Raw genomic sequence first — 27784 nt, 5'->3', positions numbered from 1 at the left:
GACGAGAAGGTCACAGCTGGAAGAGACCACAGAGACCATGGGGTACTGTCTTTCTTTCTAACTCAAGAAAACTGAGGCCAAGACATGAAGTGAATCTACTCAAGGCAACACATGCACTGATTAGCAGAGTGTGCCAAGCAAAACACCGCAGCTAAACAGGGTCTTGCTCTTCTGACTTTGTCATATTCAGTAATTGCAACAGCAGGAACACAACATGTACTTGACATTAGTGAAATATTAACCTTTATAATTAATGTTTATAGGGGCTGAAAATCATTTTTCCATTTTGTTACCAGCCTCTGAATTGTCAGTTTGCTTATTTCTCACCGGACTTAACGTTTAACAAGCTTAAAACAGCACAAGGTTTTACACTACCCAGACTACATTCCTGGGAGAATTTTGAACCTTTCGTTGTGTTTTGCCAGTACTGTACCAGGTGATATCCTTGGTGCTTTGCCTTCTGAGTAGACATGACAGGTACGGGGAGAGTGATGATGGGTATACATTCGTGTGTGCGGGGACGGGGGGAGCAAGAGGTTGAATTGTGGTAGCTTTTTGTCCTTATTTTCTAGTATTTTGGGACTATAACTTACAATTCTGCCATTGACAAAGTTTGGTTGTTTTTTAATTTTTTTTTTAACTTACTGCAAAAGCGCCCTGGTGGGGTAGCATGGTTGATTGGAGCATCATCCTATACACCAAAAGGTGCTGGTTTCCATTTCTGGTCAGGGCATATGCCCAGGTTCCAGGTTAGATCCCCAGTCAGGGCGATTACTCTTTCTCTTTCATCTCTCTCTCTCCCCTACCCTTCCCTCTTCTTCCTCTTCCTCTCCCTCTCCCTCTCCCTTCCTCTAAAATTGATTTAAAAATAATAAAAATAAAGCATTAAAAAGTTACTTCAGAAACACTGTCTTTTTTATTGAATTTATTTGGGTTAACAAAATTATACAGGTTTTAGGTGCACAAGTCTACAACACATCCTATGTACACTGTATCATGTGTTCACCACCCCAAGTCAAGTCTCCATTGTAGTTGGTTGTTATTATGATATCAGATTATTCCAGCATGCTGAGGAAGCATGTCTTTCTTGTCATGAGGTTCAAAAATTTTTTTTATTATTTGAATACAATAAAATTATATTAAAATGTTTATTTTAAATGTTATGTCAAAATAAATTGCCAAGGAAACGTGAGAATTTTCACAGTAAAGCACAGGGGATCAAGTTGTTGAGAAACTGCCTTGTCAGTGGGCATGGGGCACTGGAGTTTGGTGCCGGGGCCTTAGTTTAATGTGCTTTCCTCTTGGTCATTTCCAGGAACCCACTGGGGACCCCCAGGTCCCGGAGGCAGAAGCAGAACAGGAAATGGGACAACTGAAGACCCAAGTGTCCCGACTTCAAGCTGAAAAGGCAGATCTGCTGGGCATTGTGTCTGAATTACAACTCAAGCTGAGCTCCGGAGGCCCCTCCGAAGACTCCTTTGTTGAAATAAGGATGGCTGTAAGTATTTTGGTTTTGTGTTAAGCAAATTCCAAAACCTCACCTAGGCAATTGATACAAATACCACCATTTCTTTCTCAACACAGGGAAGCCACTTAGTGGGGACATTTCAGTAGTAAAGGTAAATTGGCTCTTGTTTTTTAAGTATAACACAATGCTTGTGAGGGTTATCATAGCTGAAATGGAAAAACATCTGTTACCTTTTATGACAAAATAGCTAGTCCTTCTTTTTTTCGTCCTCACAAATCAGACATTTATGTGACTGACCTAAAAGGCAAAAGAAAAGCATAATCATTTTCAGACCAGGTCTCAAAGCTGTGTTCAGCATTTCACTTAGGTGAGCAGAATCGTGATCAGATGCAGTAAATGTTTTTAAAACATTTTTTAATATTAGAACCCTCTTTTCAAACAAGGTCTTGTGAGGAACCATGGTTTGTAAAAATAAGTGAAGAAAAGGAGCAGAGCTCTGGTGGTTGTAGGGGGAGGGACTATCTCAGCTTCTCTAACAGCAGCTACTCAGGAACCTGAGAACAGAGTTTGAAGCTGATGCTCTCTAACTCCCATTTATGTGCCACCGAAATGAAGTGAGCTAAGCGAGATGGCATGTCCTGGCCCGTGTGCAGCACCCATTGTGGCTGTGTCTGGGTGTGTGGCAGTCCTACTAAAATCGTGGATGAACCACAAAGGACTTCTTGCTACTAAAAAAGAGTGAGAAGAGGGGAAAAACATGTGAAGGTCCAATCCTCTGTCATACACACTGTCATTTTAGCTTTGTCAAAGTGCATGTCTGCTAAAGAAAAAGAGATTGTGTCTCTGAAAGAGAAAAATGTACCTTGAAGATGGGGGGACAGGTGAAGGAGTTGGAGGGGCAATTTGCAAAAAGCTAAACTACTGATGTGTCTGAAATATTAGAGTGTGACTTCCTTTACTTCCTGATTCATTTGCTGCACTAAAGATTGATAGAGTTGGAGAATGGCTCTTAATAACTTTGTCATCCATGCCCCTAGTAAATCTAAGCATTAAAAGTGGCTGAAATTAAGAAAATTAAAATACCATTTGAAAGCACACTTTGCCAGAATATTCTTTCTGCAAGTGACTAAAGATTAGGAAACACAAGTTTGATCAAAGAGCATTAACCTTCTGCAAATAACTGATAACATCCAGGAAGCTCAAAGGGCCTATCAGAAGTTTCCAAAAGGCTCCTGCCTCCAGGGCGCGTGGTGAGCATGGTATGTGCCCTCACTGATGAGTGACAGTTATTTTTAGTGTAAACCTGTTTTTCTTGGCCTTGCTTCTGTGAACTGGGTAGCACTGCCCAATATTTAGGAAGAATGCACACATTCAGAACTATCCAGAACATCTTTGTGCATTTTTGGGAGATTATCCTGCTACCTCATTAGAATAGAATTGCCCTTCAAGTCAATGAAGTCGTCTTAATCCTCTGGTTTCCTAAATGGCTCAAGATGCCTAAGGTTTCTAATAGGAGCTGATTTTGTGTTCTGTGAGCTTTGTTCACAGAAAACTGCCTCTTTTTCAACTTTGCTTCAGGAAATTCTAGCATTTTGCGTTTTGAAGGACTGTACAGGAAAGGTGTGTGGAATAGTTGTCACTAGCTCCATGTGACCTTAACCTAGGAAAGAAGGGAACTGCCAAAGAGAGCAGGAGATAAGCTTTCATGTTATGGGGTCAGATTGACTGTGCTGAATGAGAGGAGACCAACCTTCGTCGAGATATTTATAATCCTGACAGCGCATGTGGGGTGAGGGAAGGGTACATTTCCATTCCATTTGACTGACCGAATTTAAACATCTCACATTTAAATGTTTGGTAGGCTCCTTAGGTTGAATGTCATCAAAATTCTTGATCTTTTGACTTTTTCTTTTTTTGCCTTTTTATCTTTTGATAACATTTGTCTTGTAGACATATTGTATTATATCCCTTTCATTTCTGGTTCTACAGGATGGAGAAGCAGATGTGGCAGTGAAAGAAATCAAGAGGAGTCTTGGGCCCACGAGAATTGACTCCATTGACATGTATGTGAAGAAAGACTTGGGCTGTTGGACAGGCTTCCCGGATAGTTTTGTCACTTCCAGGTCCCCACTGAGAGGTCAAACATGGGCCGAAAAAGTCACTTATTATTAATTTATACCAGGACCTCTCAAGAATGTTGGGTGAAAATGCTGTTTAATGTTGTAGCTAAAACTGGCATAGAATAAGAACAATGTTTGATGCCTTTTCAGGCTAACTAACCCTCACCCTCAAGGTGTTTCTTCTCCTTCAGATAAAAAGTGAAAGACCTCTGTTTCCTAATTTGCATACAGTGTAGTTTGAGCTGGACCAGGCTGCCCAGCCTGATTAAGTGGGATATTTCCATTTCCTCTGCCCTGTTCATTCCTGAGTACAAGCCACGGTGACTGATACTAATGGGTAATCTTCCATAGCAATGACTATCACTGCGCAGTCTCTGGGTGTTTCTTGAAAGTGCCCAGGTATTTTACCTGTGGAGTCTCAAGTCAAGACTCCTAAGTACTTATTAGGAAGTAGACCTTGTAATTGATGGGGGGACTTTGAGGGGATGGTAGAAGGACTGGGCCCCTGACACTTGCATGTAGCACTCCCCAGAGCAGGCTGTTGGCTCATCCTCTTTACGCCAGTTATTACTGTATTAGTCTACAAGAAACAGACAGTTATCTGAAAGTTTCTCTAAGGATCTCTTCCCTCGTAGACTTAAAAAGGAATTATTTCTCTTTATTGTTGAGGGTTTTACAGATGACCCCATTCCCCACCTCCTAGACTTTTAATATCTTTTTTCTATAACTTGATGAATGTATTTATAAAACATGAAAATGGGTTGTTGTTTTTTCTGTTATGCTCCCAAGCCCTGGTATAAGGAAGAAAATAAGTATTAGCTAATACCCTTCCTTCAAGCAGGGCAATTGGCATAAATGAAAGTTATTCCCATTTTTAGTTAGAAATTCCTCAGTTTTTCTCTATATTACTTTTTAAAAAATATCAGATGACTTTACTGGAAATGGAGGGAAGGAAGGAAGCCCTGTTTGAAATTTCTAAGCCACTTCCTCCTCATTTAGATCCATAGGCACAGACCACTTCCCCTTTCAGGCCACAGAGCTGTTTTTTATTGCAGCTTCTTTATCCTGTTTGAGACTATATTAAGGAATCAGATAGTGATTTCTAGGTTTGCAGTTTGAGCTTAGGAGTTGGGAACCAGAATTTACTCCTGGCTGTTTATTAGATGGGTGAATTTGAATAGATTACTGAAAGAGTAGCTGCCATTGGCATCAGCATAGTCATCTGGAATGTTTTGTTGTTGTAGTGATGGTCATCGTTTTGTTTGCTTGTCATTAAACTGCCTCTAGATTTAATCACATTTTGAAATCAAGAAAAATATTTGACATACCAATAATGCCTACATTTCTCTGCTCTAATTATTTGAATTTTTTCTTGACTTGAGAATGTGGTGCTTTTGTCAAGGTGGAGAAAGGCCGGTGGCCTGCATGTCACCACCAGCAGCATGTGTGCTGTGTACTTTTTTTAAAAAAATATATTTTATTGATTTTTTACAGAGAGGAAGGGAGAGAGAGATAGAGAGTTAGAAACATCGATCTGCTGCCTCCTGCACACTCCCTACTGGATATGTGCCCACAACCAAGGTACATGCCCTTGACTGGAATCGAACCTGGGACCCTTGAGTCCGCAGGCTGACGCCCTATCCTCTGAGCCAAACCAGTTAGGGCTGTGCTGTGTACTTTGACTGTGGTTCTCTTGAGACTAGTTTTCTAGGAAAGCTGGGCACCGGAAACCAGGACTACCCCTGCTTCGCTATTTGTGTGGGTCCTGAGTCTGCTGCTGTGAGCACGTGCAGTATAAGGCAAGCCTACTCCTAGTCTCCACTCTTTCCCTGGAAAGCATGGAGGCCTGTAGCGTGGGGGTCAAGGGCCAGTGCTGCTTGTCAGTAAATGAGAGTTAACTGGAGAGTATTCTGGAAAGCAGTTCCTTTAAGTTTGTTCCAGTTATATTCTTAGACTCTGACATTTTTGTTTTCTAACTCTATATCGCCTTGATGTAGGAGCAGATCTGCAGAAGGTGCCAGGAGTTGTTTGGAATCTGAGGAATTAACTGTGCGCCAGCTCCTGCTTTGCCTGAGGGAAGGGACCCAGAAGGTGGAAAGGCTTGAAAAGGCATTGAAAGAAGCCAAAGGAAGGTAGGAAATAGGCAACTTGAAATATGCATACACTGCTTTTGTTTTTTTAATTATAAGTCTTTTAAATTTATCTTTATTGTTGAAAGTATTGCAGATGTCCCCTTTTTTTCCCCATTGACCCCCTCCACACTGCCCCCCTCTAGCCATTTACCACACTATTGCCTGTGTCCATGGGTTATGCATAGAAGCATATATATCCTGAAACACCAGTCAGAAAGAATGTATGCACTCCTATGTCCATAGCAGTACTATTTATAATAGCTAAGATCTGGAAACAGCCCAGGTGCCCATCAGTAGATGAATGGATAAAAAAGCTGTGTACATTTACACCATGAAATACTATGCAGCTGTAAAAAAGAAGGATCTCTTACCCTTTGAGACAGCAAGGGGGGACCTGGAGAGTATTATGCTAAGCGAAATAAGCTAGTCAGAGAAAGACAAGTGTCACATGATCTCACTTATATGTGGAATCTAGTGAACAACATAAACTGATGAACAAAATAGATCCAGAGATATAGAAGCATGGAATAGACTGACAAATCTCAGAGGGTAGGTGGGTGGTAGGGGACTGAGGGGTAGAGAGAGATTAACCAAAGAATTTACATACGTTGCTTTTTTAACAGCTTTTTGAGATAGCATTAAGATACCATCCAATTCATCCCTTTAAAGTGTACATTCCAATGATTTTTAGGATATTTACAGAGTTATATAACCATTAGTACTTTGTAATTTTAGAAGGTTTTTCCCCCAAATAAGAAAACCAGTAGCCATTAGTGCTCATTCCTCTCAGTAATCTTTCTCTTTGAGGATTTACCTATTATGGACATTTCATATAATTAGAATCATAAAATACGTGGTTTTTCGTGATTGCCTTCAGGTAATGTTTTCAAAGTTTATCTATGATATAGCATGTATTGGTTTTTCATTTTTGTTGCCTAATAATATTCCATTGTATGACTAGACAACATTTTGTTTATTCATCAATTGATGAACATTTTTGTTGTTCCAACTTTGTGCCTGTCTACACTAATAAAAGACAAACATGCAAATTGACCATACCTTCACTGTGCCTTAAGCCATGCCCACCAGCCAATCAGAGCAACTATATGCAAATTAACCCAACCAAGATGGCAGCTGGCAGCCACGGAGCTGGAGCAAGCAGGAGGCTTGGTTGCCCCAATGATGGAGGAAGCCAGGCTTCCCAGCTGCCACGGCGGCTCTGAGCTCCACTCAAAGCAACAAAGTTTCAATTATAGAAGATAAATAAACCCCAGATACCTGCTTTCAGCCAGCCGTGGCCACGGAGCTGGAGCGAGAAAGGAGTGGGTTGCCCCTGGCGATGGAGGAAGCCAAGCTTCCCTCCCACCCGCCCTGGCCTGCTCTAAGCTCCTCTCAAGGCTACAAAGTTTTAATTATAGAAGGTAAATAAATCCCAGAATAAATAAATAAATAAAAGAAAAAAAGGAGAGGCTGGGAGCTTCCATCGCTGGGGGGGGCTTGGCCATCCTGAAAACGGCCCTCAGCCCCTCACCCAGACTGGCCAGGCACCCCAGTGGGGACCCCCCACCCTAAAGTGGGTGTGGCCATCCTGAAAACAGCCATCAGCCCCTCACCCAGGCTGGCCAAACCTCCATGAGGTGAGGGTCCCCACTTGGGGGGGGGGCTTGACCAACCTGCAAACAGCCATCAGCCCCTCACCCAGACTGGCCAGGCACCCCATTGGGGACTCCCACCCTGAAGGGGGTGTCACCAGCTGCAAACAGCCATCAGCCCCTCACCCAGGCTGCCCAGGCACCCCAGTGGGGCCCCCACCCTGATCTGGGACACCCTTCAGGGCAAACCAGCCGGCCCCCACCCATGCACCAGGCCTCTATCCTATATAATAAAAGGGTAATATGCAAACTGATCCTAACAGCAGAACGACTGGGAATGACTGGTCACTATGACACACACTGACCACCAGGGGGCAGATGCTCAATGCAGGAGCTGCCCCCTGGTGGTCAGTGCGCTCCCACAGGGGGAGCTCTGCTCAGCCATAAGCCAGGCTGATGGCTGCCAGTACAGCGGTGGTGGTGGGAGCCTCTCCTGCCTTCTCAGCAGCACTAAGGATGTCTGACTGCAGCTTAGGCCTGCTCCCGCTGGCAAGTGGACATCCCCCGAGGGCTGCCGGGCTGCCAGAGCGATGTCTGACTGCCAGCTTAGGCCTGCTCCCCCAGGGAACGGGCCTAAGCCAGCAGGTGGACATCCTCTGAGGGGTCCCAGACTGCAAGAGGGCATAAGCCAGGCTGAGGGACCCCCCCGAGTGCACAAATTTTTGTGCACCAGGCCTCTAGTTATGAATGTTAGTTCTGAACATTCATCTACAATGTTTTGTGTTAATGTAAAGGGTGTCCCAAAATTCTCGCAAGAAGTAATTTTAATAGAAAACACAGGTTTATAATTAAAAATTGTAAATTTTTTATTGATTCATAAAGTATACAGTATAGGGTTATGTGTGGAGTAGCATATCGGGTAAATGGCCTCCATGGCTTTGCTGGCACATACACACTTTTTTGTTATTGCCTGACCAGCCGCATTTTCGAAGAAGAATGGTCCGATGTTGCCTCCAGCCCAAAAGCCACACCAAACAGTGACACGTTGTGGATGCATTTGTTTCTCAACAATCACTTGTGGATTTTCTGAACCCCAAATGCGACAATTTTGTTGATTAACCACTCCATCAAGATGAAAATGAGCCTCATCGAAATTCAGTCACATTTATCCAAAACAGTCATGGAAAATTTCAACAAAAGAGTGCATATGTGCCAGCAAAGCCGTGGAGGCCATTTACCCGATATGCTATTCCATACATAACCCTATACTGTATATTTTATGAATCAATAAAAAATTTACAATTTTTAATTATAAACCTGTGTTTACTATCAAAATTACTTCTTGCGTGAATTTTGGGACACCCTTTATTTTTTAAATTATGTTTGGTGTATACTAAGGAGTGAAATTGCTGGTTCATGTGGTTACTATATACTCAAGTTTCAGAAACTACCAAACTTTAGGCCATAGTGGCTGCACCATTTTATATTCCCACCAGCAATGAAGGAGGGTTCCAATTTCTCTACATCCTCAACAACACTTGTTATTGTCTGTCTTCCTAATTATGGCCATCCTGATGGATGTGAAGTGGTGTCTCACTATGATTTTGATTTTATTTTCCCAATGACTAATAATGTTGAGTATCTTTTCATGTTGACCGTTTTATACATCTTCTTTGAAGAAATATCTATTCAAATCCTTTGCCTATTTAAAAAAAAATTGCCGTCTTCTTATTATGAGCTCATTATATATTCTGGATACAAGTCCTTTATGAGACTTTTTATTTGCAAATATTTTCTCCCATTCTTTGGGTTATCTTTTTCATCTCTTTGATGGTATCATTTGTAGCACACTTTTTAAAAAATATGTTTTTTTATTGATTTCAGAGAGGAAGGGAGAGGGAGAGAGTGATAGAAAGATCAGTGATGAGAGAGAATCATTGATCAGCTGCCTCCTGCATGCCCACCACTGGGGATCGAGCCTACAACCCGGTCATGTGCCCTTGACCGGAAAGAAACCTGGGACTCTTCAGTCCACATGCCAACACTATCCGCTGAGCCAAACCAACTAGGCACACACTTTTTTTTTTAACGTAGTCCAATTTATGTTTTCTTTTGTCTCTTGTGCTTTTGGTATCATATCTAAAAGACCACTCACTAACCCAAGGTCACAAAGTTTCCCTCCTATGTTTTTTCCTAAGAGTTTTATAGTTTTAATACTTACATTTAAGTGTATGATCCATTTTTAGTTCATTCTTTATGGTGTGAGGTAGGGTTCAACTTCATTGTTTGGTGTATAGATATCTAGTTGTCCTAACACTATTTGTTGAAAAGATTATTCTTTCCCACACTGCAGTGTCTTGGTACCCTTGGGGTAAATCAATTGACCATAAAGGCAAAAATTAATTTCTAAACCTCCAATTTTATTCCATCAATCTATTTAACTATCCTTATGCCAGTACTACACTGTCACAAATACTATAGTTTTGTTGTAAATTTTGAAGTGGGGAAGTGTGAGTCATCCAACTCTTTTCTACTTTTAAAAGATAGTTTTAGCCATTCAGAGTTGCTTGTATTTCTATATAAACTTACGGTAAGTTTGTTAATTTCTGGTGGGGGCAAGGCTAGCTTGGATTTTGTTAGTGTTTGCAGTGATTCTATAGATCAACTGAGGGAGCACTGCCATCTTAACAATAGTAAGTCTTCTGATTCATGGACATGGGGTATTTAGGTCATCTTTAATCTCTTTCAGTGATGTGTTATAGTTTTCAGCATAAAACAGGTCTTACATTTCTTTTTCAAAATTTATTCCCATACATTCTAGTGTTTTGGTGCTTAATTTGGTGTTTTCTTAATTTCATTTTTGGATTATTCATTGCTAGTTATAGAAATACATCTTATTTTTGTATATTGATCTTGTAGCCTGCGACTTTGCTGAACACACTTATTAGCATTAATAATTTTTAATGAGTTCCTTAATATTTTCTACATACAAGATCATGTCATCTACAAATATAGTTTTGCTTCTTCCTTACCAACCAGGATATTTTCTTCTTGCCTGATGGCAGTGGCTAGAACTTCCAGTACAATCTATAATAATAAAAGCGTAATATGCTAATTAGACCAGACGACCTTCCGGATGAAGCTGGAGCTGCAAGGGAAGCCTGGGTCCTGGGTGCCTGCCGGCGTCTGGAGGGAAGCCTGGGTCCCGGGTGCCAGAGGGAAGCTGGTGCCGGCAGCGAGGGGAAGGAAGACCTGCTCTTGCACAAATTTTGTGCATCAGGCCTCTAGCATTATATATACTATTTTGACACGTAAATTTTTGCAGTAACGTAATTATCGCACAAATCTTTCTTCTAATTAATTTTCTTTCAATGTGCACGAATCCATACACTGGGTCACTAGTGTTAAATAAAAGTGGAGAGAGGAGACATCCTTGTCTTGTTCCTAATCTTAGGAGGAAAGCTTTTAGACTTTCACCATTAAATATAACTACTCATCAGGGTGATGGAGACTCAGATATGGTGCCTGCCTGCTGGCTCTGTGTAGGGAGGGCTCAAAAAAGAAGCAGTAGCCTTTACCAGTACTTCTCCCTTGGAAAAAGCTGCCCCTCCAGCTCTTGCCCTGAAACCAGACACTTCAGTTCCTCCCCGTATGTCCCTGTGCCTTTTGAGCTACTGCCCCAGCACTGGAGCTCAGAGTGAGTGAGTCTGCTGGTTTTTACAGCCAGATGTTACTTGAGACTTCTCTTCCTGGCACTGAAATCCTGAGCTGGAGGGCCTGGTGTGGGGCTGGGACCCCTCACCCTCACAAGGGACCTCTGGAGCCTAGCTATCCCTCCTGATTTTTATCTGCCGCATGTGTGAGTGGGACCAGCCAATTCTGCATTCCATCCCTCCTACCAGTCTCAGTGTGGCTTCTTTATATCCTTAATTATAGGACTTCTAGATTTCATGCAGTTCTGAATGATAGTTATTCTATAGTTTGGTTGTAATTTTGATGTGGTTTTGGGAGGATGTGAGTACTGCATTTATCTACTCTGCCATCTTATTACAGCTGATTTTAAAGGTAAAATATTATCCTATATAATAAAAGCCTAACATGCAAATCAACTGAATGGTGGAATGACCGGTGGAACAACCAGTCGTGATGACACTCACTGACCACCAGGGGGCAGACACTCAACACAGGAGCTTCCCCCAGCCCGCAGGACCCAGGCCAGCCAAGGCGGGTGCCAGTGGGGGCCCCCTCAATTGCCCCACCAGTCGCCCTGAAGATCGGCCCTGATCACCAGCCAGGCCTAGAGATCCTACCCGTTCACTAATTTCATGCACTGGGCCTCTAGTGCTTTAATAGTTATGAGTAATCAGTGTGTTAGTTTATTTCAGGCATGTTTCCTCTCCTAAGTTCTGTACACCATTCTAAGTGTCAAGTGTAGCCAGTAATTCATCCTTATTTAGACAACATGATTAGCTTTAATAATAAAAGTATAAACTTAGGCCCTGGTCAGTGTTGCTTAGTGGTTAGAGCAGTGATGGCGAACCTATGACATGCGTGTCAGAGGTGACACGTGAACTCATTTTTGGGGTTGATTTTTCTTTTTTAAATGGCATTTAAATATATAAAATAAATATCAAAAATATAAGTCTTTGTTTTACTATGGTTGCAAAGATCAAAAAACGTCTATATGTGACACGGCACCAGAGTTAAGTTAGGGTTTTTCAAAATGCTGACACGCCAAGCTCAAAAGGTTCGCCATCACTGGGTTAGAGTGTCTAGTATATATACACATACTAGAGGCCCAGTGCATGACATTCGTGCACTGGGGGGTGTGGGGGTCCCTCAACCTGACCTGCACCCTCTCTAATCTGGGAGCCCTCAGGGGAGCCCTCTCCAATCTGGGAGTTTCTGTCTGTCTTTGCAATCATATGAGCAAATTGTCTGAGACCCCAACTCAGTTTGGTTTGTTGCTCACAGAATAGTAGAGGCTCTCCTTTAACCCTGCCCCAATTGGATCCTAATCCACTTATTTGCTTAGCTGGGAACAGTGTCTGTGCACCAATTAGGTTTGGCAATTTGCAACAGATACCATTATTGTTTGTTTTATTTTTTATTACCATTAAGTTCCTTTTTAAAAATCAGTTTTGCATTCATATAAAGACTTGTTTGTTACATAGTTTCTTATGGGAAAATAGCAGCTCCTTGACCAAATCCCTTGCTTCCTTTTCCTGCTTCCCACACAACCATTTTCAACATATTTACCTGGTTCATTTGATATTTACCTTCATATATCAGGCTTAAATGGCTACTTAAAATTTCCCCCCTATATTAAACATAATCTGTTGACCTCCCACTGTAAAGACTGAAGATTTAACTGTCTTTCACCCCCATCATCACCACCAAACACATGCTTCTGGACCCTTCTTCCCCTCCTAGCCCAACTCTGAAATTGATTATAATACATTGAAACTTAGTTAAATCATGAATTAGTGTTTTTATTATGCACATACACACAGTTCTCAGTTAAGCTGTGCTCTATGTCTTGACCAGCTTTCCTTCTGTGTGTATGTATGTGTGTGTGTGTGCGTGTGTGTATTTTTTTTTAACTCTCTGCATATTTACCTTTCAAATTTTTGCTTATTTTCCCCCTTTCCAAATGGGGAAATCTGTCAGTTACATTCAAACATGTTAGTACTATCCAGTAGTAGTTTCTTCTTGATGACTTTTTCCCTGGTGTCTGGCCTGTTTGCTTTCTAGGACCTGCTGTATTTCAGTTACCTTGGAATCTCCCTTTCCCATCTTCCTGTGGAATTCCTTCCGCTCTCCTGTGTTGGATCACCTGTTCCCTGAATCCGATGTTTTTCTTAATCTTAAAAAAAAAATTTCAAATAGGGCTCATGACATCCCTAATTTACTAAGAAAATATATGGGGAGTATATTTTCTAAGATCTGCATATCTGAAAATCTCTCTATCTTCATACTTTATGGATAGTTTGGCTAGATATAAAATTCTATGCTGGACATAATTTTCCTGAATTTTGAATGCATTACTTCATTGTATTATACCTTCTGATATTACTGCTAAGAAAGCCATTATAATTTGATTCTTAATCTTCTGGAATGGAATTTCTCATGTGCTTTGGAGTGAGCCTCTTTTCATGCACTTATTCTGGACACTTGGGCTTTCATTTTGCAAATTTGTGTCCTTCAGTTCTTGAAAAATTGTCTTGAATTAATTTAGGTATAATCTCTTATCCTCATTTTTTTTTCTGTTCTCTCTAACACTACTCATTATGAATTGGACAAATCCTGGACAAATCCTCTAATTTCCTTAACTCTGTTCTTCTTTCTCTCTTTCTTCTCCTTTCTGATACATTTGATCAACTTTCATCTTCCTTTTTGGAGGGAGGGTGGGGTCCTTTGAATGTTCCTTTTTTATAATGTTGCATTTTGTTTTGGTTGTAATGTTTCCTGTGTCTTTAAGGATATTAATGATAGTTCTTTGGAAGTTCCAACCCCCACTCCAGCATATTCTAATTTAAGTAAATTGCATTTGTTGTCATTTACTTTTTTCTGTTTCTGTTTAAGATTTTCCTCAAGTGTCTGGTAATCTTGCTGTCTGATCAAATATAAGAGGGGGAATTAGAAGCTAACTGTGTCACGTGTAGGGAGATCTGGCTTGGAGATTTCCTTAGGGAACCCCATGTTAGAAACATTAAATCTTTTCAATCCTCCTGATCACATACTCCAGAGGAAACTTCCAGTTTCCTGCCTGGAGGGTACTCTTCCAGATGCCAGGATTCTTGAGATTAATAGAAGACTGAGGTTCTCAGTACTCTGTGTGTAAGCTCCCTGGTTTTCAGTAGGAAACCCTAGCCCTCAACTCTGACTAATGAAGGGTCCCTTTATTTTGCTATCTTATAGTCCTTTTTACTAGTAAACATACCCTTTCTTTACCCAGAGGTACCTGTTGTCACCAACCCCTGAGCCTTTTGGGTTCAAATTGAGTTACATCTTGGCTCTGTTGGCTTCAGATCCAGACTTTTGGGGCTGCCAAGTGAGTTCCCACTCACATCTATGCTTCCCAAATCTTATTATTTTTTCTTCTTCTTCCTTTCTCTTTGTTCTTGTAGTATATGGCTTTTTAAGTCATTTGGGGTAGGGGGAAAATTGCATATATTCAATCTACCATCTTTAACCACAAGTCTCTTTCATTTTTATTGGGGCTTTCATTGATTATGATTCAGTGGAAGAATGTTGCTACATTTGTTTGTTTTTAGGGACTTGTAAACTTAGATGGGTCCAACAAGAAAAGTCTTTCCTTTGCTGAATTCTTATAAAGGACACACACACTCATGTAACACACAAGCATGCACATGTGTATACACACAAATTTTTAAAATATTTGTGTTTATGTCAGTGACATGAAAAGAGGCCGTGTTTTTCAGTATTCAGGATGAATTATACCTTTTACCTCTGTGTGCATTCATTTCTTAATTCAGTTCTAGCCAATTTTAGGATGAAAGCTAAACCAAAGCTAATACATTGAATGCAAAGAGATTTTTAAAACCCCTGATCCTTTATCCAAAATTTGAAAAGTGTTCTTTTTGGTGCTTCTGCAATTGTTATTCCTTTTGAAATCAAAGATAAAGTAATTTCTCTATATTCTGTAAATTTTTAGAATTTCAGATTTTGAAAAGAAAGCCAATGATCGTTCGGAGATGGAGACCCAGACAGAGGGGAACACAGAAAAAGAGGAAGAAGAGAAGAAAGACACAGAAACTGTGGGTACTACATTTGTAAAATTGTTCTCACGCCCATAACGAACATAAGAGTAGTACAGAACCTGGAGTCGAATATTGTAATGTGTTATTAGCTTTAGAAATTTAGAAATAATTTTAACATTGAATATTTTCTTCTTCTGTCATAGTTCCTTATCCTGATTTGAATTTCACTCATTGTAAATTGTAGTGAGATGTATTCCTAACCTAGTGATTTTAGGAAATCACTCTTCTTCCTCTTCTTGACTGATTTCCTCTCCTGAATTCCTAAGTGAAAAGGCCTGGTAATAGAGAAAGAATGTTGACTACTTTATAATGAGATCATTTGAGGATATGGCTCAGAAACTTGAATAGAAGTGAAAGATATTGGTTCTATCCCACTACTGGTTTCAGTAAAATAGTTTCAATGAGAAAAGTTCATTGTTTAATGGCAACTCATTGACTATCTTGGAGTCTGAAACATAGTCTTAAACCTAGGGAAAGTTGATGAAGCCAGGAAGTTGTAAGAGCCACAATAACCCATACAATTTAGCTAATTCATTTATTTAACAAATATATATTGAAAGACCCTCTACTTTCTAGAAAATGGAGAACATTTAAAAAACTGAGATGAAGGGACAACCCGTGAGTAATAGTACCCAGTTCACTAAAACTATTTGATAACCAATAATAGATAAAGAAGTACTGAGACCTCCAAGGCACCATAAAAGTCACTGACAAAATTTCTAGAGCTTCCAGGAGAAAGGTGGTACAGAGAAAAGAGTTGAGGTTACTAGAAACATAAACCTGACAGGAATATGGGTTTGAGTTGCTAATTGAATAAATTAGATTGTGCTTTGACACCACTGTGATCTATGATCCCCTGAACTATGATCAGGATTAATTTTAATTATGGCAAAGTTATTATCACAAGTGCATCCCAATTGATCTATTAATACTCTATGAGGGAACAGTTGTATCCAAAACTTTTTTTTTATACAAGATATTTGGGGCATTCATTGTCAAAAGTTAAATCCTATCACCAGTCAGTCTTAACTGGACACTAATGGTTCACACTGTTTCCTCACAAAGAGGTGCTTTTAATGTGATGCAAATTATGTTTGGGATTTTCTGTACAACAGGTTGGAAGTGAAGTGGAAGCCTTGAACCTTCAGGTGACAGCTCTGTTTAAGGAGCTTCAGGAGGCTCATATGAAACTCAGTGAAGCTGAGCTAATGAAGAAGAGACTTCAAGAAAAGTAAGAATGAGAGATGAATTTTATCTTCCTTCATAAAATGTACATTTTTATATAATATATTACTGTATGAAAACATAGTTTTGTTACTGTGTTACTGACCAAAACAAAAATAGAGATCTAATTAAAATATGAATTCAGAAAACACTAATGTTCAGGTTAATATATAAACATGAAATACTTACAGTGATGTGGGGGAATGGGGCCTGGGGACACCGATTCTGCTGTTTGGGGACATTTGTTAAGCATACTAGCCTATCTGAGGACCTGTAGAAAGCAGTGAAGTGGATCTTTTGTGACTTACATTAGCTGACATGTGAACAAACATAAAAGAAAGCTGCAAATATCAAGAACTTGAGTGAGATTTACTTAGAAAAAAATTTTTTTCAAATAATTATAAAGGCTAACATATAAATTGAGAATTTTGCATTTGCTGGTTTCTCTTGATGTAAGAGGTTACCCCCACCCCCCCAAATTTAAAAAAGTTAAGTTGATGTTGTTCTTTTGGCTTAGTAGGCAAACATATTCCCAGCATAACATACAAACATGTTTGCTTCGAGTTACATTTTCCAAGGCTATAATTTCCAGCATGGCAGTTATAGCTAAGAATTTGGCCAAACAGACCTTAGGTTGAAATATGGATCTACAATTTATTTGTGGTATTAACATTGGGCAAGTTATTTATTTAACCTCTCTGAGCCTCAGTTTTATTATTTGTAAAATTTGTGTCATAATTCCTATGTCATAATGCATTAAGTGAGATCATGTTTAACATGCTTGGCATTGATGCCTTGCACATAATTATCACTGATTCATATTTGCTATTATTATATTGAAATTCTTTTTTTGATCTTTAAGAGAATTTAGGGTATTTCCCTTTCCCCTGTTGAATCTTTGTCAGAAGTCATAGTCTTTTTGCTTAACAGAACCCATCACTTTTTAAAATACAGAAGATATCCATGGATCACCATATGAGAGGCATCTTCAGGCAATTTACTACTCTGGTCTGTGACTAAAAAACAAAAATATATTTGCATGACTACTTAATTATTACAAGTGGGCAGTAGTTTGTGTGATCTTATATCTGTGCTTTTTTATGTGTAGGCATAGGGGTTCAGAAAAACTACTTGCTTCTAGTCAAGAAGGAGGATAGAATATTTTATTTTGTACTACTAAATCCTTGAAAAATGCAATCCCAAAATTCTTTATATTTGCTACATAATCTTTGGATTTGTTTAAAAACCACAGAAAATGAAGGAGCATTGTATATCTTCATGTTATTTTTATCTTTCTTAGATGTCAGGCCCTTGAAAGGAAAAATTCTGCAACCCCATCAGAGCTGAATGAAAAGCAAGAGCTTGTTTATAATAACAAAAAGTTAGAGCTACAAGTGGAAAGCATGCAATCAGATATCAAAATGGAGCAAGCAAAAACAGAAGAGGAAAAGTGAGTATGCTGTGATTGAATGGCTACTTGCACCAAGAAGATAGAATAGCTCTTTTATACAGATTGAAATTAGGATTTGAAAATACATTTACATTTTTTTCTTTTATTTGAAGGAGTGCTAGGAGACTTTTCTGAGGAGATAAAATTTAAGTTTTATAACAAACATAAAAATTACTTGTAATCTTATTTTGATTTTTTGGAAAAAACTGTTTTCTTTGAGAGTAAGAAAATGCTTGTAGGTGGTAAAAATAAGAGAAAAGAGCCCTGGCTGGTGTGGCTCAGTTGGTTGAACATTGTCCCATACACTGGAAGGTCGCCAATTTGATTCCCAGTCAGGGCACATGGCCAGGTTGTGGGATTGGTCCCCAGACAACACAATCAATGTTTCTCTCTATTAAAAAAAAAAATCAATAAAAATCTTTTTTTTTAAGTAGGAGAAAAGATTTTGCTCCTTGAGTGTTCAGAAGGTTGAGAGGCAAGACTGTAAGTTTCCATGATATTTTCCCCCAAGATTCCATTTCTCAATTTCTTTTTAAACAGGTCCAAATTAGCCACTCTACAGTTGACACACAACAAACTTCTTCAAGAATTCAGTAATGCATTGAAAACAGTTGAAGAATTAAAACGGAAAGAGGTACTCATAGAAAAAAATTACTTTGATAGCCTAGTAAGGGATGGAAACTATTGAACATTTTATATGTAAAGTAGTTGCATTGATCTTTAACTAAATCTGGTTTCAAAGGTTGTTTTTCAGTTTAAAATTGACTAGAGGCCTGGTGCACAAGATTCGTGCACTAGGGGGTGAGGGGAGTCCCTCAGCCTGGCTTGCGTCCTCTCGTAGTCCGGGACTCCTTGGGGAATAGCCAGCAGTCAGGCACCCCTCTCGCAGTCCGGGGCTCTCGCAATCCAAGTCCCCTCGCTCATTACCGCCTGCCTGCGCTTGCCAGCCATGAGCCCGGCTTCTGGCTGAGCAGCGCTCCCCCTGTGGAAGCGCACTGACCACCAAGGGGCAGCTCCTGCATTAAGCATCTGCCCCCTGGTGGTCAGTGCGCATCATAGCGACTGGTAGTTCCGTCGTTCGGTCAATTTGCATATTATGCTTTTATTATATAGGATAGGATTTCTTGTGTCTAAGTGCTTATAACTTCTGATGTTCCATGTATGTACAGGCATACCTCAGAGATATTACAGGTTCCCTTCCAGACCACTGCAATAAAGCAAGTCACTTGAATTTTTTGGTATCTGAGGGTGTATAAAAATTATGTTTCACTACACTATAGTTTATTAAGTGTACAATAGCTTTATGTCTAAAAAATCTGCATACCTTAATTTAAAAAATACTTTATTGATAAAAAATGCTAACCATCATCTGAGCCTGTAGCAAGTTTAATGTCTTTGCTTGTGGAGGGCAAATTTGTAATAAACACAGTATCTGCAAAGCACAATAAAGCCAAGTGCAATAAAATGAGGTATGCCTGTATAATGTGCTTTTTGTACAAAGTGGTGCTAATGTCCTATCATCAGGGAGTAAACTAGCATTTCTTACAGTGGGTTGGTTTGTAGGAGAGCTGAGAGCATGGGCTCCTCTGTGAGTAGTGCATAGTGAGATTGCTGGCTGGGGTTGGAGAGGACATCTACTGAATGGAGCTATTACAAGGCTAGCTTGTCTGCTATCAGTGAACCTAAGACCCTGGACTTATTGGGCTGCAACTTAAATTAGTAATAATGCCCAGCATGATGTGATCATTTTAACACCATGAATAGGTATGTGAGGTTACAAATGTGTTAAATAACCTAATGGGAGGAGTCCTTTCACAATGTATACATATATCAAATCATCACATTGTACATTTTAAATATCTTATAATTTTATAATTTTATTTGCCCATTTTACCTCAGTAAAGCTGGAATAAATAAAGATGATGGAAGCTTTGACTTAGATGGAGTCTTTGAGCTTAACCTATATAATAAAAGAGAAACATGGTAATTAGCTGTACGGCCACTACCCTTCCCATTGGCTAATCAGTGAGATATGCAAATTAACTGCCAACCAAGATGGCAGCCGGCAGCCAGGCAGCTGACGTGAACAGGGAGGCTTGCTTGCTTCAGTGACGGAGGAAGCCAAGCTTCCCCGCCTGCCTTGCCAGCCTCTCAGCTGCACTCTAAGCAACACTGTAACAAATATAGAAGCTAAACAAAACCCGGGGCTTCAGCCAGCAGGACCGCAACATTGTTTCAAATACAGAAGGTAAACAAAGGCCAGAAACCTGCTTTCAGCAGAGGAGGTCTCATAGCTGGAGCCGAGCCTCAGAGCTAAAACTGGCCCAGAATAAAAAAAAAAAAAGAAAAAAGGACAGGTTGGGAGCTTCAGTCACCCGCCAGCCTGAAAACGGCCCTCAGCCCCTCACCCAGGCTGGCCAGGCACCCCAGTGGGGACCCCCCACCCTAAAGGGGGTGTGACCAGATGCAAACAGCCATCATCCCCTCACCCAGGCTGGCCAGGCACCCCAGTGGGGACCCCCACCCTAAAGGGGGTGTGACCAGATGCAAACAGCCATCATCCCCTCACCCAGGCTGGCCAGGCACCCAAGCGGGACCCCCACCCTGAAGGGGGTGTGACCAGTTGCAAACAGCCATCATCCCCCCACCCAGGCTGGCCAGGCACCCAAGCGGGACCCCCACCCTGATCCAGGACACCCTTCAGGGCAAACCAGCCGGCCCCACCCGTGCACCAGGCTTCTATCCTATATAGTAAAAGGGTAATATGCCTCCCAGCACCAGGATCAGCGGAGCAGCGAGGCCTCCCGGCACCGGGATCAGTGTGACAGGGGGCAGCGACCAAACTCCCTGATCGCCCTGTGGCTCTGTGTGTGACAGGGGGCAGGGCCACAACCTCCCTATCCGCCCTGCTCTGTTCGTGACAGGGGGGAGCTCCTCAACCCCCTGATCGGCCCTGTTCTGTGCGTGACAGGGGGGAGCTCCCCAAACCCCTGATCGCCCTGCGACTCTGTGTGTGACAGGGTGCGGCACCCCAACCCCCCCCCCCCATCGGCCCTGCCCTGAGTGTGATAGTGGCGGCGCCCCAACCCCCTGATCCGCTCTGCTCTGTGTGTGACAGGGGGCGGTGCCCCAACTCCCCTATCGACCCTGCCTTGAGTGTGACAGGGGGCGGTGCCCCAACCCCCCAATCAGTCCTACCCTGAGCGTGACTAGGGGTGGCATCGCAACCTCCCGATCCGCCCTTCTCTGTGCATGACAGGGGGCGGTGCCCCAACTCCCCAATCGGCCCTGCTCTGAGCCCGACCAGGGGCTGCACCTAGGGATTGGGCCTGCCCTCTGCCACCCGGGAGCAGGCCTAAGCCAGCAGGTCATTATCTCCCGAGCGGTCCCAGACTGCGAGAGGGCACAGGCCAGGCTGAGGGACCCCTTCTTCCCCCCCCCCCCCCCGAGTGCACAAATTTTTGTGCACCGGGCCTCTAGTATCCTTATAAATACACTTTTTGGGTTTTCATTTATTTTTTAATAGGTTATTATTCCTCTCTAGGACCTATTACATTTTTTAAAATATATTTTTATTGATTTCAGAGAGGAAAGGAGAGGGAGAGATAGAAACATCGATGATGAGAGTCATTGATTGAATGCCTCCTGTACGCCCCCTACTGGTGATCAAGCCCACAACCTGGGCATGTGTCCTTGACTAGAATCGAACCGGGACTCTTCAGTCCACAAGCTGACGCTCTATCCACTGAGCCAAACTGGCTAGGGCTAGGGTATACATTTTTAATGTAAACGTTTTTCATCTTTCCACCGACTTTACAAAGTAAGAGTAATGTGAATGAAAAAGTAGCAATATTAGCAAGTTACAACCTCACTGAAATGAATCATAATTTCCCTTATTTTAATGTCTTCTTTTTTATTGTTTTAAATTAGATAATTATTATTTGTAAGTCATAAGTTAAATGAATATAACTTTCCAAGTAAGTTATCATTGCTAATTAACAAAACCGCATAGAGCCAATCATTTAAGAAAAATAAACCGTTAGATAATCTTTAACTAAAATAGACTGAATTGTTTGAAAACCATTTCTAGAATAAACTTGTCTTTTACAGTCAGAAAAAGTGGATAAGGTGGTGCTGCAGCAGCTAAATGAAAAACTGGAACTGGCAGAGAAGGCGCTGGCTTCCAAGCAGCTTCAAATGGATGAGATGAAGCAGACCATCGCCAAGCAGGAGGAGGACCTGGAAACCATGACAGTTCTTAGGGCGCAGGTAAGCCGAGTGAAGCCAACCCTACTTATATTCTCAAATAGGATGTTTTTGTATTTTATATTATTTCCATTAATATTTTTTAAAAAATTTTAAGTGAAGTATATCACATGTGGAAAGTGCACCAAACTTTTAAGTGTAGAGCTCAGTGAAGTTATCCATTCTACAGTTGATAGTTGAATTATTTCCAGTTTGCAGAATTGTGATTAATGTTACTGACATTCTTGTGCATGTCTCTTTGTTTACCTATACATTTTTTTCTGTTAGCTACATAACTAGGAGTGGAATTGCAGGTTCATAGAGTGTGCACCTACTGAGTGGTTCTTTTTTTAATGAAAAAAATTTTTTACTTAATAATTCTTTCATGTTGAAAACATTACATATGTCCTCCCTTTTCCCCCCATTGACCCCCTCCAGCCCCACCCCCACCCCAGGCCTTCAGCGCCTTATTGTCTGTGTCCGTGGGCTATGCATACATGCATACAAGGTCTTTGGTTGATTACCTTCCACCCACCCACCCTCCCCCACCTTCCTTCTGAGATTCCACACTCTGTTCCATGCTTCCATGTCTCTGAATTCACTCTGTTCATCAGTTTATTTTGTTACTTAGATATGAGTGCGATCATGTGATACTTGTCTTTCTCTGACTGACTTATTTCACTTAGCATGATACTCTCCGGGTCCCTCCATGCTGTCTCAAAGGGTAAGAGAGTCTTCTTTTGTACTGCTGCATAGTATTCCATGGTATAAATGTACCACAGTTTTTTTGTCCACTCATCTACTAATGGGCACTTGAGGTGCGTAATAGGTGATGTCAAACAGTTTTCCTCAGTGGTTGTACCTATTTTCATTCCAATCAACAGTATTATCAGTACTCATGCTTGTATATCCATATTTTTACATTTATTTTTAAGCATTCTGGTGGGTATATAATGATGTCTCATTCACTTTGCATTTCCTTGATGGCTTATAACAGCAGTCACCGACTGGTGGTCCGCGGGCTACTGGTGGTCAGTGAGGTCTGAAAGGTTGGCGACTGCTGGTTTAAGGAAACCTTTGGAGCAGCAGTTGCCAACCAGTGATCTGCGGAGGTCTGAAAGGTTGGCGACCGCTGGCTTATAAGATTGAGTACCTTTTCAAATGTTTATTGACCATCTAGGTATCCCCTTTGTGAAGTGCCTCATCAGGTCTTTGCCCATTTTTCTTCTGATTTGCTGACTTTTTCTTAATTTTTATAGGAGTTCTTCATATTTGTTGCATATTTTTTCACTCTGTGATTTGCTTTTTCACTCTTATCAAGGTATCTTTTGATGGACAAAAGTTCATTTGTTGTTATAGTCCCATTTATCAGTTTTTCATTTATGATTAATACTTTTTGTGGCCTATTTAAAAAACTTTCACTACCTTGAAGCCATGAAGATTTCCTCTATAGTGTCTTCTAAAAGTTTATTGTTTTTCCTTTTACATTAGAATCTAGAAACCACCTAGAATTAACTTTTCTATATGGAGATACAGATAAAGATGAACATTTTTTCCTATATGAATATCCTGTTGACATGGCACTACTTATTAAAAAGGGCATCTTTTCTTAAGTATTCTGGTGCCTTCTTTGTCACATATTGTATCTATGTACCCATGAGTCTATTTCTGGACTCAGTACTGTTCCATTGGGCTATTTATATATCCTTGCGCTGTCTTTCTTATAAAGCATCAGAAGTTTTGAATTTTGGTAGAATAAGTCTTCCTTTACCTCAGTGATATAAGAAGTCTTCAGGTCTTCCTTCCCTTTTTCGTTTTCATATAAATTTTAGAAACCACTGATATTTTCCACTCACACAGAAAAGCCAACTGGGGTTTTGATTGGAATTGTATTAAATATATATCAATCTGCCGAAACCGGTTTGGCTCAGTGGATAGAGCGTCGGCCTGCGGACTGAGGGGTCCCGGGTTCGATTCCGGTCAGGGGCATGTGCCTGGGTTGCGGGCACATCCCCAGTGGGAGATGTGCAGGAGGCAGCTGATCGATGTTTCTCACTCATCGATGTTTCTAACTCTCTATCTCTCTCCCTTCCTCTCTGTAAAAAATCAATAAAATATATTTAAAAAATATATATATATATATCAATCAATGTGGAGATAACTGACATCTTTACAGCATTGGCTCTTTCAATCCATGAATATGGCATATCTTCTTTAATTCTACTCAATAATTTACATATATAAAAGCCTAAGTGACCGTTATGTCAGATGTCCAGGATGACTGTGATGCGCACTGACCACCAGGGGGCAGACGCTCAACACAGGAGTTGTCCCCTGGTGGTCAGTGCGCTCCCACAGGGGGAGTACTGATCAGCTAGAAGCCGGGCTCATGGCTGGCGAGCACAGTTGTAGTGGTGGGAGCCTCTCTCAACACTGTGGTGGTGCTACCAAGCAGCGGTGGCAGGCGCAGCAGGCCGGGATGAGCGTGAGTGGCCTGGTGCCTGGCCCCAGCTCAGGCTCCTCCCTGGGCACCTGCCACTTGGCACTGCTACATCCCTTGGGGGATGTCTGACTGCCGGTTTAGGCCCGATCCCCTGGCCTGTAGGGATCAGGCCTAAACCGGCAGTCAGACATCTCTCAAGGGATCCCAGATTGCAAGAGGGCACAGGCCAGGCTGAGGGATTCCCCCTCGCCCCCCGTGCATGAATCCGTGCACCCGGCCTCTAGTATTTTTGTAATCTTAGTAAAGATTTTGTTCTTTTATTAGATCACTAGAGACCCAGTGCATGAGATTCGTGCACTGGGTGGGTGGGGGGAGCGTTCCTTAGCCCAGCCTGTGCCCTTTCACAGTCCGGATCCCCTCAGGAGATGTTCACCTGCCTGCTTAGGCCCAATCCCCCTAAGCTGGCAGGCAGACATCCCTCTCACAGTCCAGGACCCCTTGCTCCTTACCATCTGCCTGGAGTGGAGACAGGAGAGGTGGGAGAAGCTGGGCTTGCCAGCCGTGAGCCCAGCTTCTGGCTGAGCAGCGCTCCCCCTGTGGGAGTGCACTGACCACCAGGGGACAGCTCCTGCATTAAGCATCTGCCCCCTGGTGGTCAGTGTGTGTCATAGCGACAGGTCATTCCGCCATTTGGTCTATTTGCATATTATGCTTTTATTATATAGGATTCCTAGATATTTTATATTTTGATGATACTATTATAAATAGCATCTTTTTAAAAACTCCATTTTCTAAAGATTGCTGTTATATAGAAATACAATTGATTTTCATATATTGACTTTGTATGCAGTAAACTTGCTCAACTCACATTTTAATTCTAAAATTTCTGAATTGTTTTAGACTAATTATATCATCTGAATAATGATAGGGTTTGGTTTTTTTTTCCTTTCCAGTCTTTCTACTTTTTGTTTCTTTATCTTACCTTGTTGCACTGGCTGAGACCCCAGTATCCTATATAATAAAAGGCTAATATGCAAATTGTCCCCTCAACTGGGAGTTCAACCGGGGGGGAGCCAGCCGGCCAAGCGCCCACAACTCCTCCCCCCCACCCCAATCAGGGGTGGAGCCAGCTGGTCAACTGTGCACAGCCCCTCAACCCTGCCAGCCCAGCCCCATCAGCCCTGATCAGGGCAAGCCAGCTGCACCCCACCCATGCACGAATTCGTGCACCAGGCCTCTAGTAATCCTATATAATAAAAGGCTAATATGCAAATTGTCCCTTTGAGTGGAAGTTCAATCTACCGAGAGTTAGATGTGCACTGACCACCAAGGGGTGACATGGAACATGATGGGCATCAGCAACGGGGCAGGCAGCCAGGGGAAGGGAGGCCCCCTGGCTGGCAGCCGCTAGGGACCCTACCAGTGCACAATTCTTGTGCACTGGGCCTCTAGTGTTATCTATAATAAAAAAAGTGTAATATGCTAATTAGACTGGACAGCCAAACGACCTTACGGATGTCCTTCCAGACAACCTTCTGGACGAAGCCGGGGTTGCAAGGGCCGAGGCAAGCCACAGCAGCTCCAAGGGCAGAGTCCCTTGTACAAATTTCATGCATCAGGCCTCTAGTATAACTATAGAGATGGCAGACAGTCTTGCCTTACTCCCACCTGAGACTATGCTTTCAACATTTCACTATTGTGTGATGTTTGCTATGGGCTTTTTGTAGATATCACTTATCAAACTTACGAAATTTCCTTCTATCCTTGTTTGCCAAAAATGTTTATTTTGAATAGATGTTGGATTTTATGTAAGAAACTAGAGGCCTGGTGCACGAAATTCATTCCAGGGGGTTGTCCCTCAGCCCGACCTGCACCCTCTCCAATCCAGAACCCCTCAGGGGATGTCCTACTGCCAGTTTAGGCCCAATCCCACAGGGAGTCAGACATGTCCAGCAGTCAGACATCCCTCTCGCAATCCAGGACCACTGGCTCCTAACCACTCACCTGCCTGCCTGCCTAATGCCCCCAACTGCCCTCCCCTGCTGGCCTGGTCACCCCCAATGTCCTCCCCTGCAGGCCAGTTCACCCCCAACTGCCCTCCCCTGCCAGCCTGATCTTGCCCCCAACTGCCCTCCCCTGCCGGCCTGGTCACCCCCAACTGCCCTCCCCTACAGGCCTGATCTTGCCCCTAACTTCCCTCCCCTGCTGGCCTGATCTTGCCCCCAACTGCCCTCTCTTACCAGCCTGATCTCGCCCCTAACTGCACTCCCCTGCTCGCCTGATCACCCCTAACTGCCTCTGCATTGGCCCCCACCACCATGGCTTTGTCTGGAAGGAAGTCGGACATCTGGAAGATGGCCGGTCAACCTGGTCTAATTAGCATATTACGATTTTATTAGTGTAGATGTTTTTTCTTTATATATAGTTAGGTAATTATAGGCCTTTTTCCTTTAATTTACTAATCGTGAGACAAATTGATTTCTTAAATATTAAGCAAACTGCATTTCTTGAATTATTTTCTCTAAATATATATTAGGATTTTTGTATCTATATTCTCAAGGAAACTTGGCCTAGAATTTTCCTTTTGCTAATGTACTTGTCAAGTTTTGATATCAAGTTTCCACTGGCCTTATAAAACCAAGTTAAGACACATTTCTTCTTTTATTGTCTGGAAGAATTTGTGTACAGTTGGTTTGTGACTGTTCGGGCCTGTTTTTACTCTGGTTTCTGGTCGGTGAAGTACTTGGAGGAGAGTTAGTGAGTGAGAATACATCCTGCCTGAGATTTAAAAATCACAAAAAAAGTGGGAAATAACTTTTTCTTTCTCAGTAACTAGAGATCTATTTCAGAGATCGTTTTAGGATTATATGGTAATAAAATACGTTTATTTTTGAATTACATAAACAATACTATTCACTATAAAATATAATTTTTAGGCTATAGAGAAATGTATAAAGTAGAAAGTGGAAATCCAACTGCCCCAAATTCCATTTTGGGGAGTGTATATTTCTTCTGTTTTTATTTGTTTGCTTAATTAAAAATGGGATTACACACCTTAGCCGGTTTGGCTCAGTGGACAGAGCATTGGCCTGCAGGCTACGGGGTCCTGAGTTTGTTTCCAGTCAAGGGCACATACATGCCTGGGTTGTGGGTTCGAACCCCAATGGGAGGTGTGCAGGAAGCAGCCAATCAATGAGTCTCATCATTGATGTTTCTATCTCTCTCCCTCTCCCTTCCTCTCTGAAATAAAAATATTTTTTTAAAAAACAAGATTACACTATCTGTACTTATTGTTCTACAATATTTTTACTCATGATATATCTTGC

General features: G+C 41.7%; 1 protein-coding gene across 3 annotated transcripts in view; it reads left to right on the top strand.

Annotated features, from left to right (window-relative positions):
* OPTN (optineurin) overlaps window positions 1-27784 on the top strand; it is a 54501-nt gene that overhangs the window by 14139 nt on the left and 12578 nt on the right. For all 3 annotated transcript variants that reach the window (XM_070428376.1, XM_070428372.1, XM_070428380.1), the window contains exons 4-11: window positions 1316-1498; window positions 3458-3531; window positions 5586-5720; window positions 14991-15093; window positions 16212-16327; window positions 17621-17770; window positions 18311-18404; window positions 21881-22039. In XM_070428376.1, the coding sequence (XP_070284477.1) occupies window positions 1316-1498; window positions 3458-3531; window positions 5586-5720; window positions 14991-15093; window positions 16212-16327; window positions 17621-17770; window positions 18311-18404; window positions 21881-22039 (1014 nt within the window). The remainder of the gene's footprint in view (window positions 1-1315; window positions 1499-3457; window positions 3532-5585; window positions 5721-14990; window positions 15094-16211; window positions 16328-17620; window positions 17771-18310; window positions 18405-21880; window positions 22040-27784) is intronic.

This window comes from Myotis yumanensis, unplaced genomic scaffold, assembly GCF_028538775.1.
Source record: "Myotis yumanensis isolate MYYU_CA2020_CCGP unplaced genomic scaffold, mMyoYum1.0.hap1 SCAF_1, whole genome shotgun sequence".
NCBI lineage: Eukaryota > Metazoa > Chordata > Mammalia > Chiroptera > Vespertilionidae > Myotis > Myotis yumanensis.
This window is presented reverse-complemented; position numbering and strand designations above follow the sequence as displayed.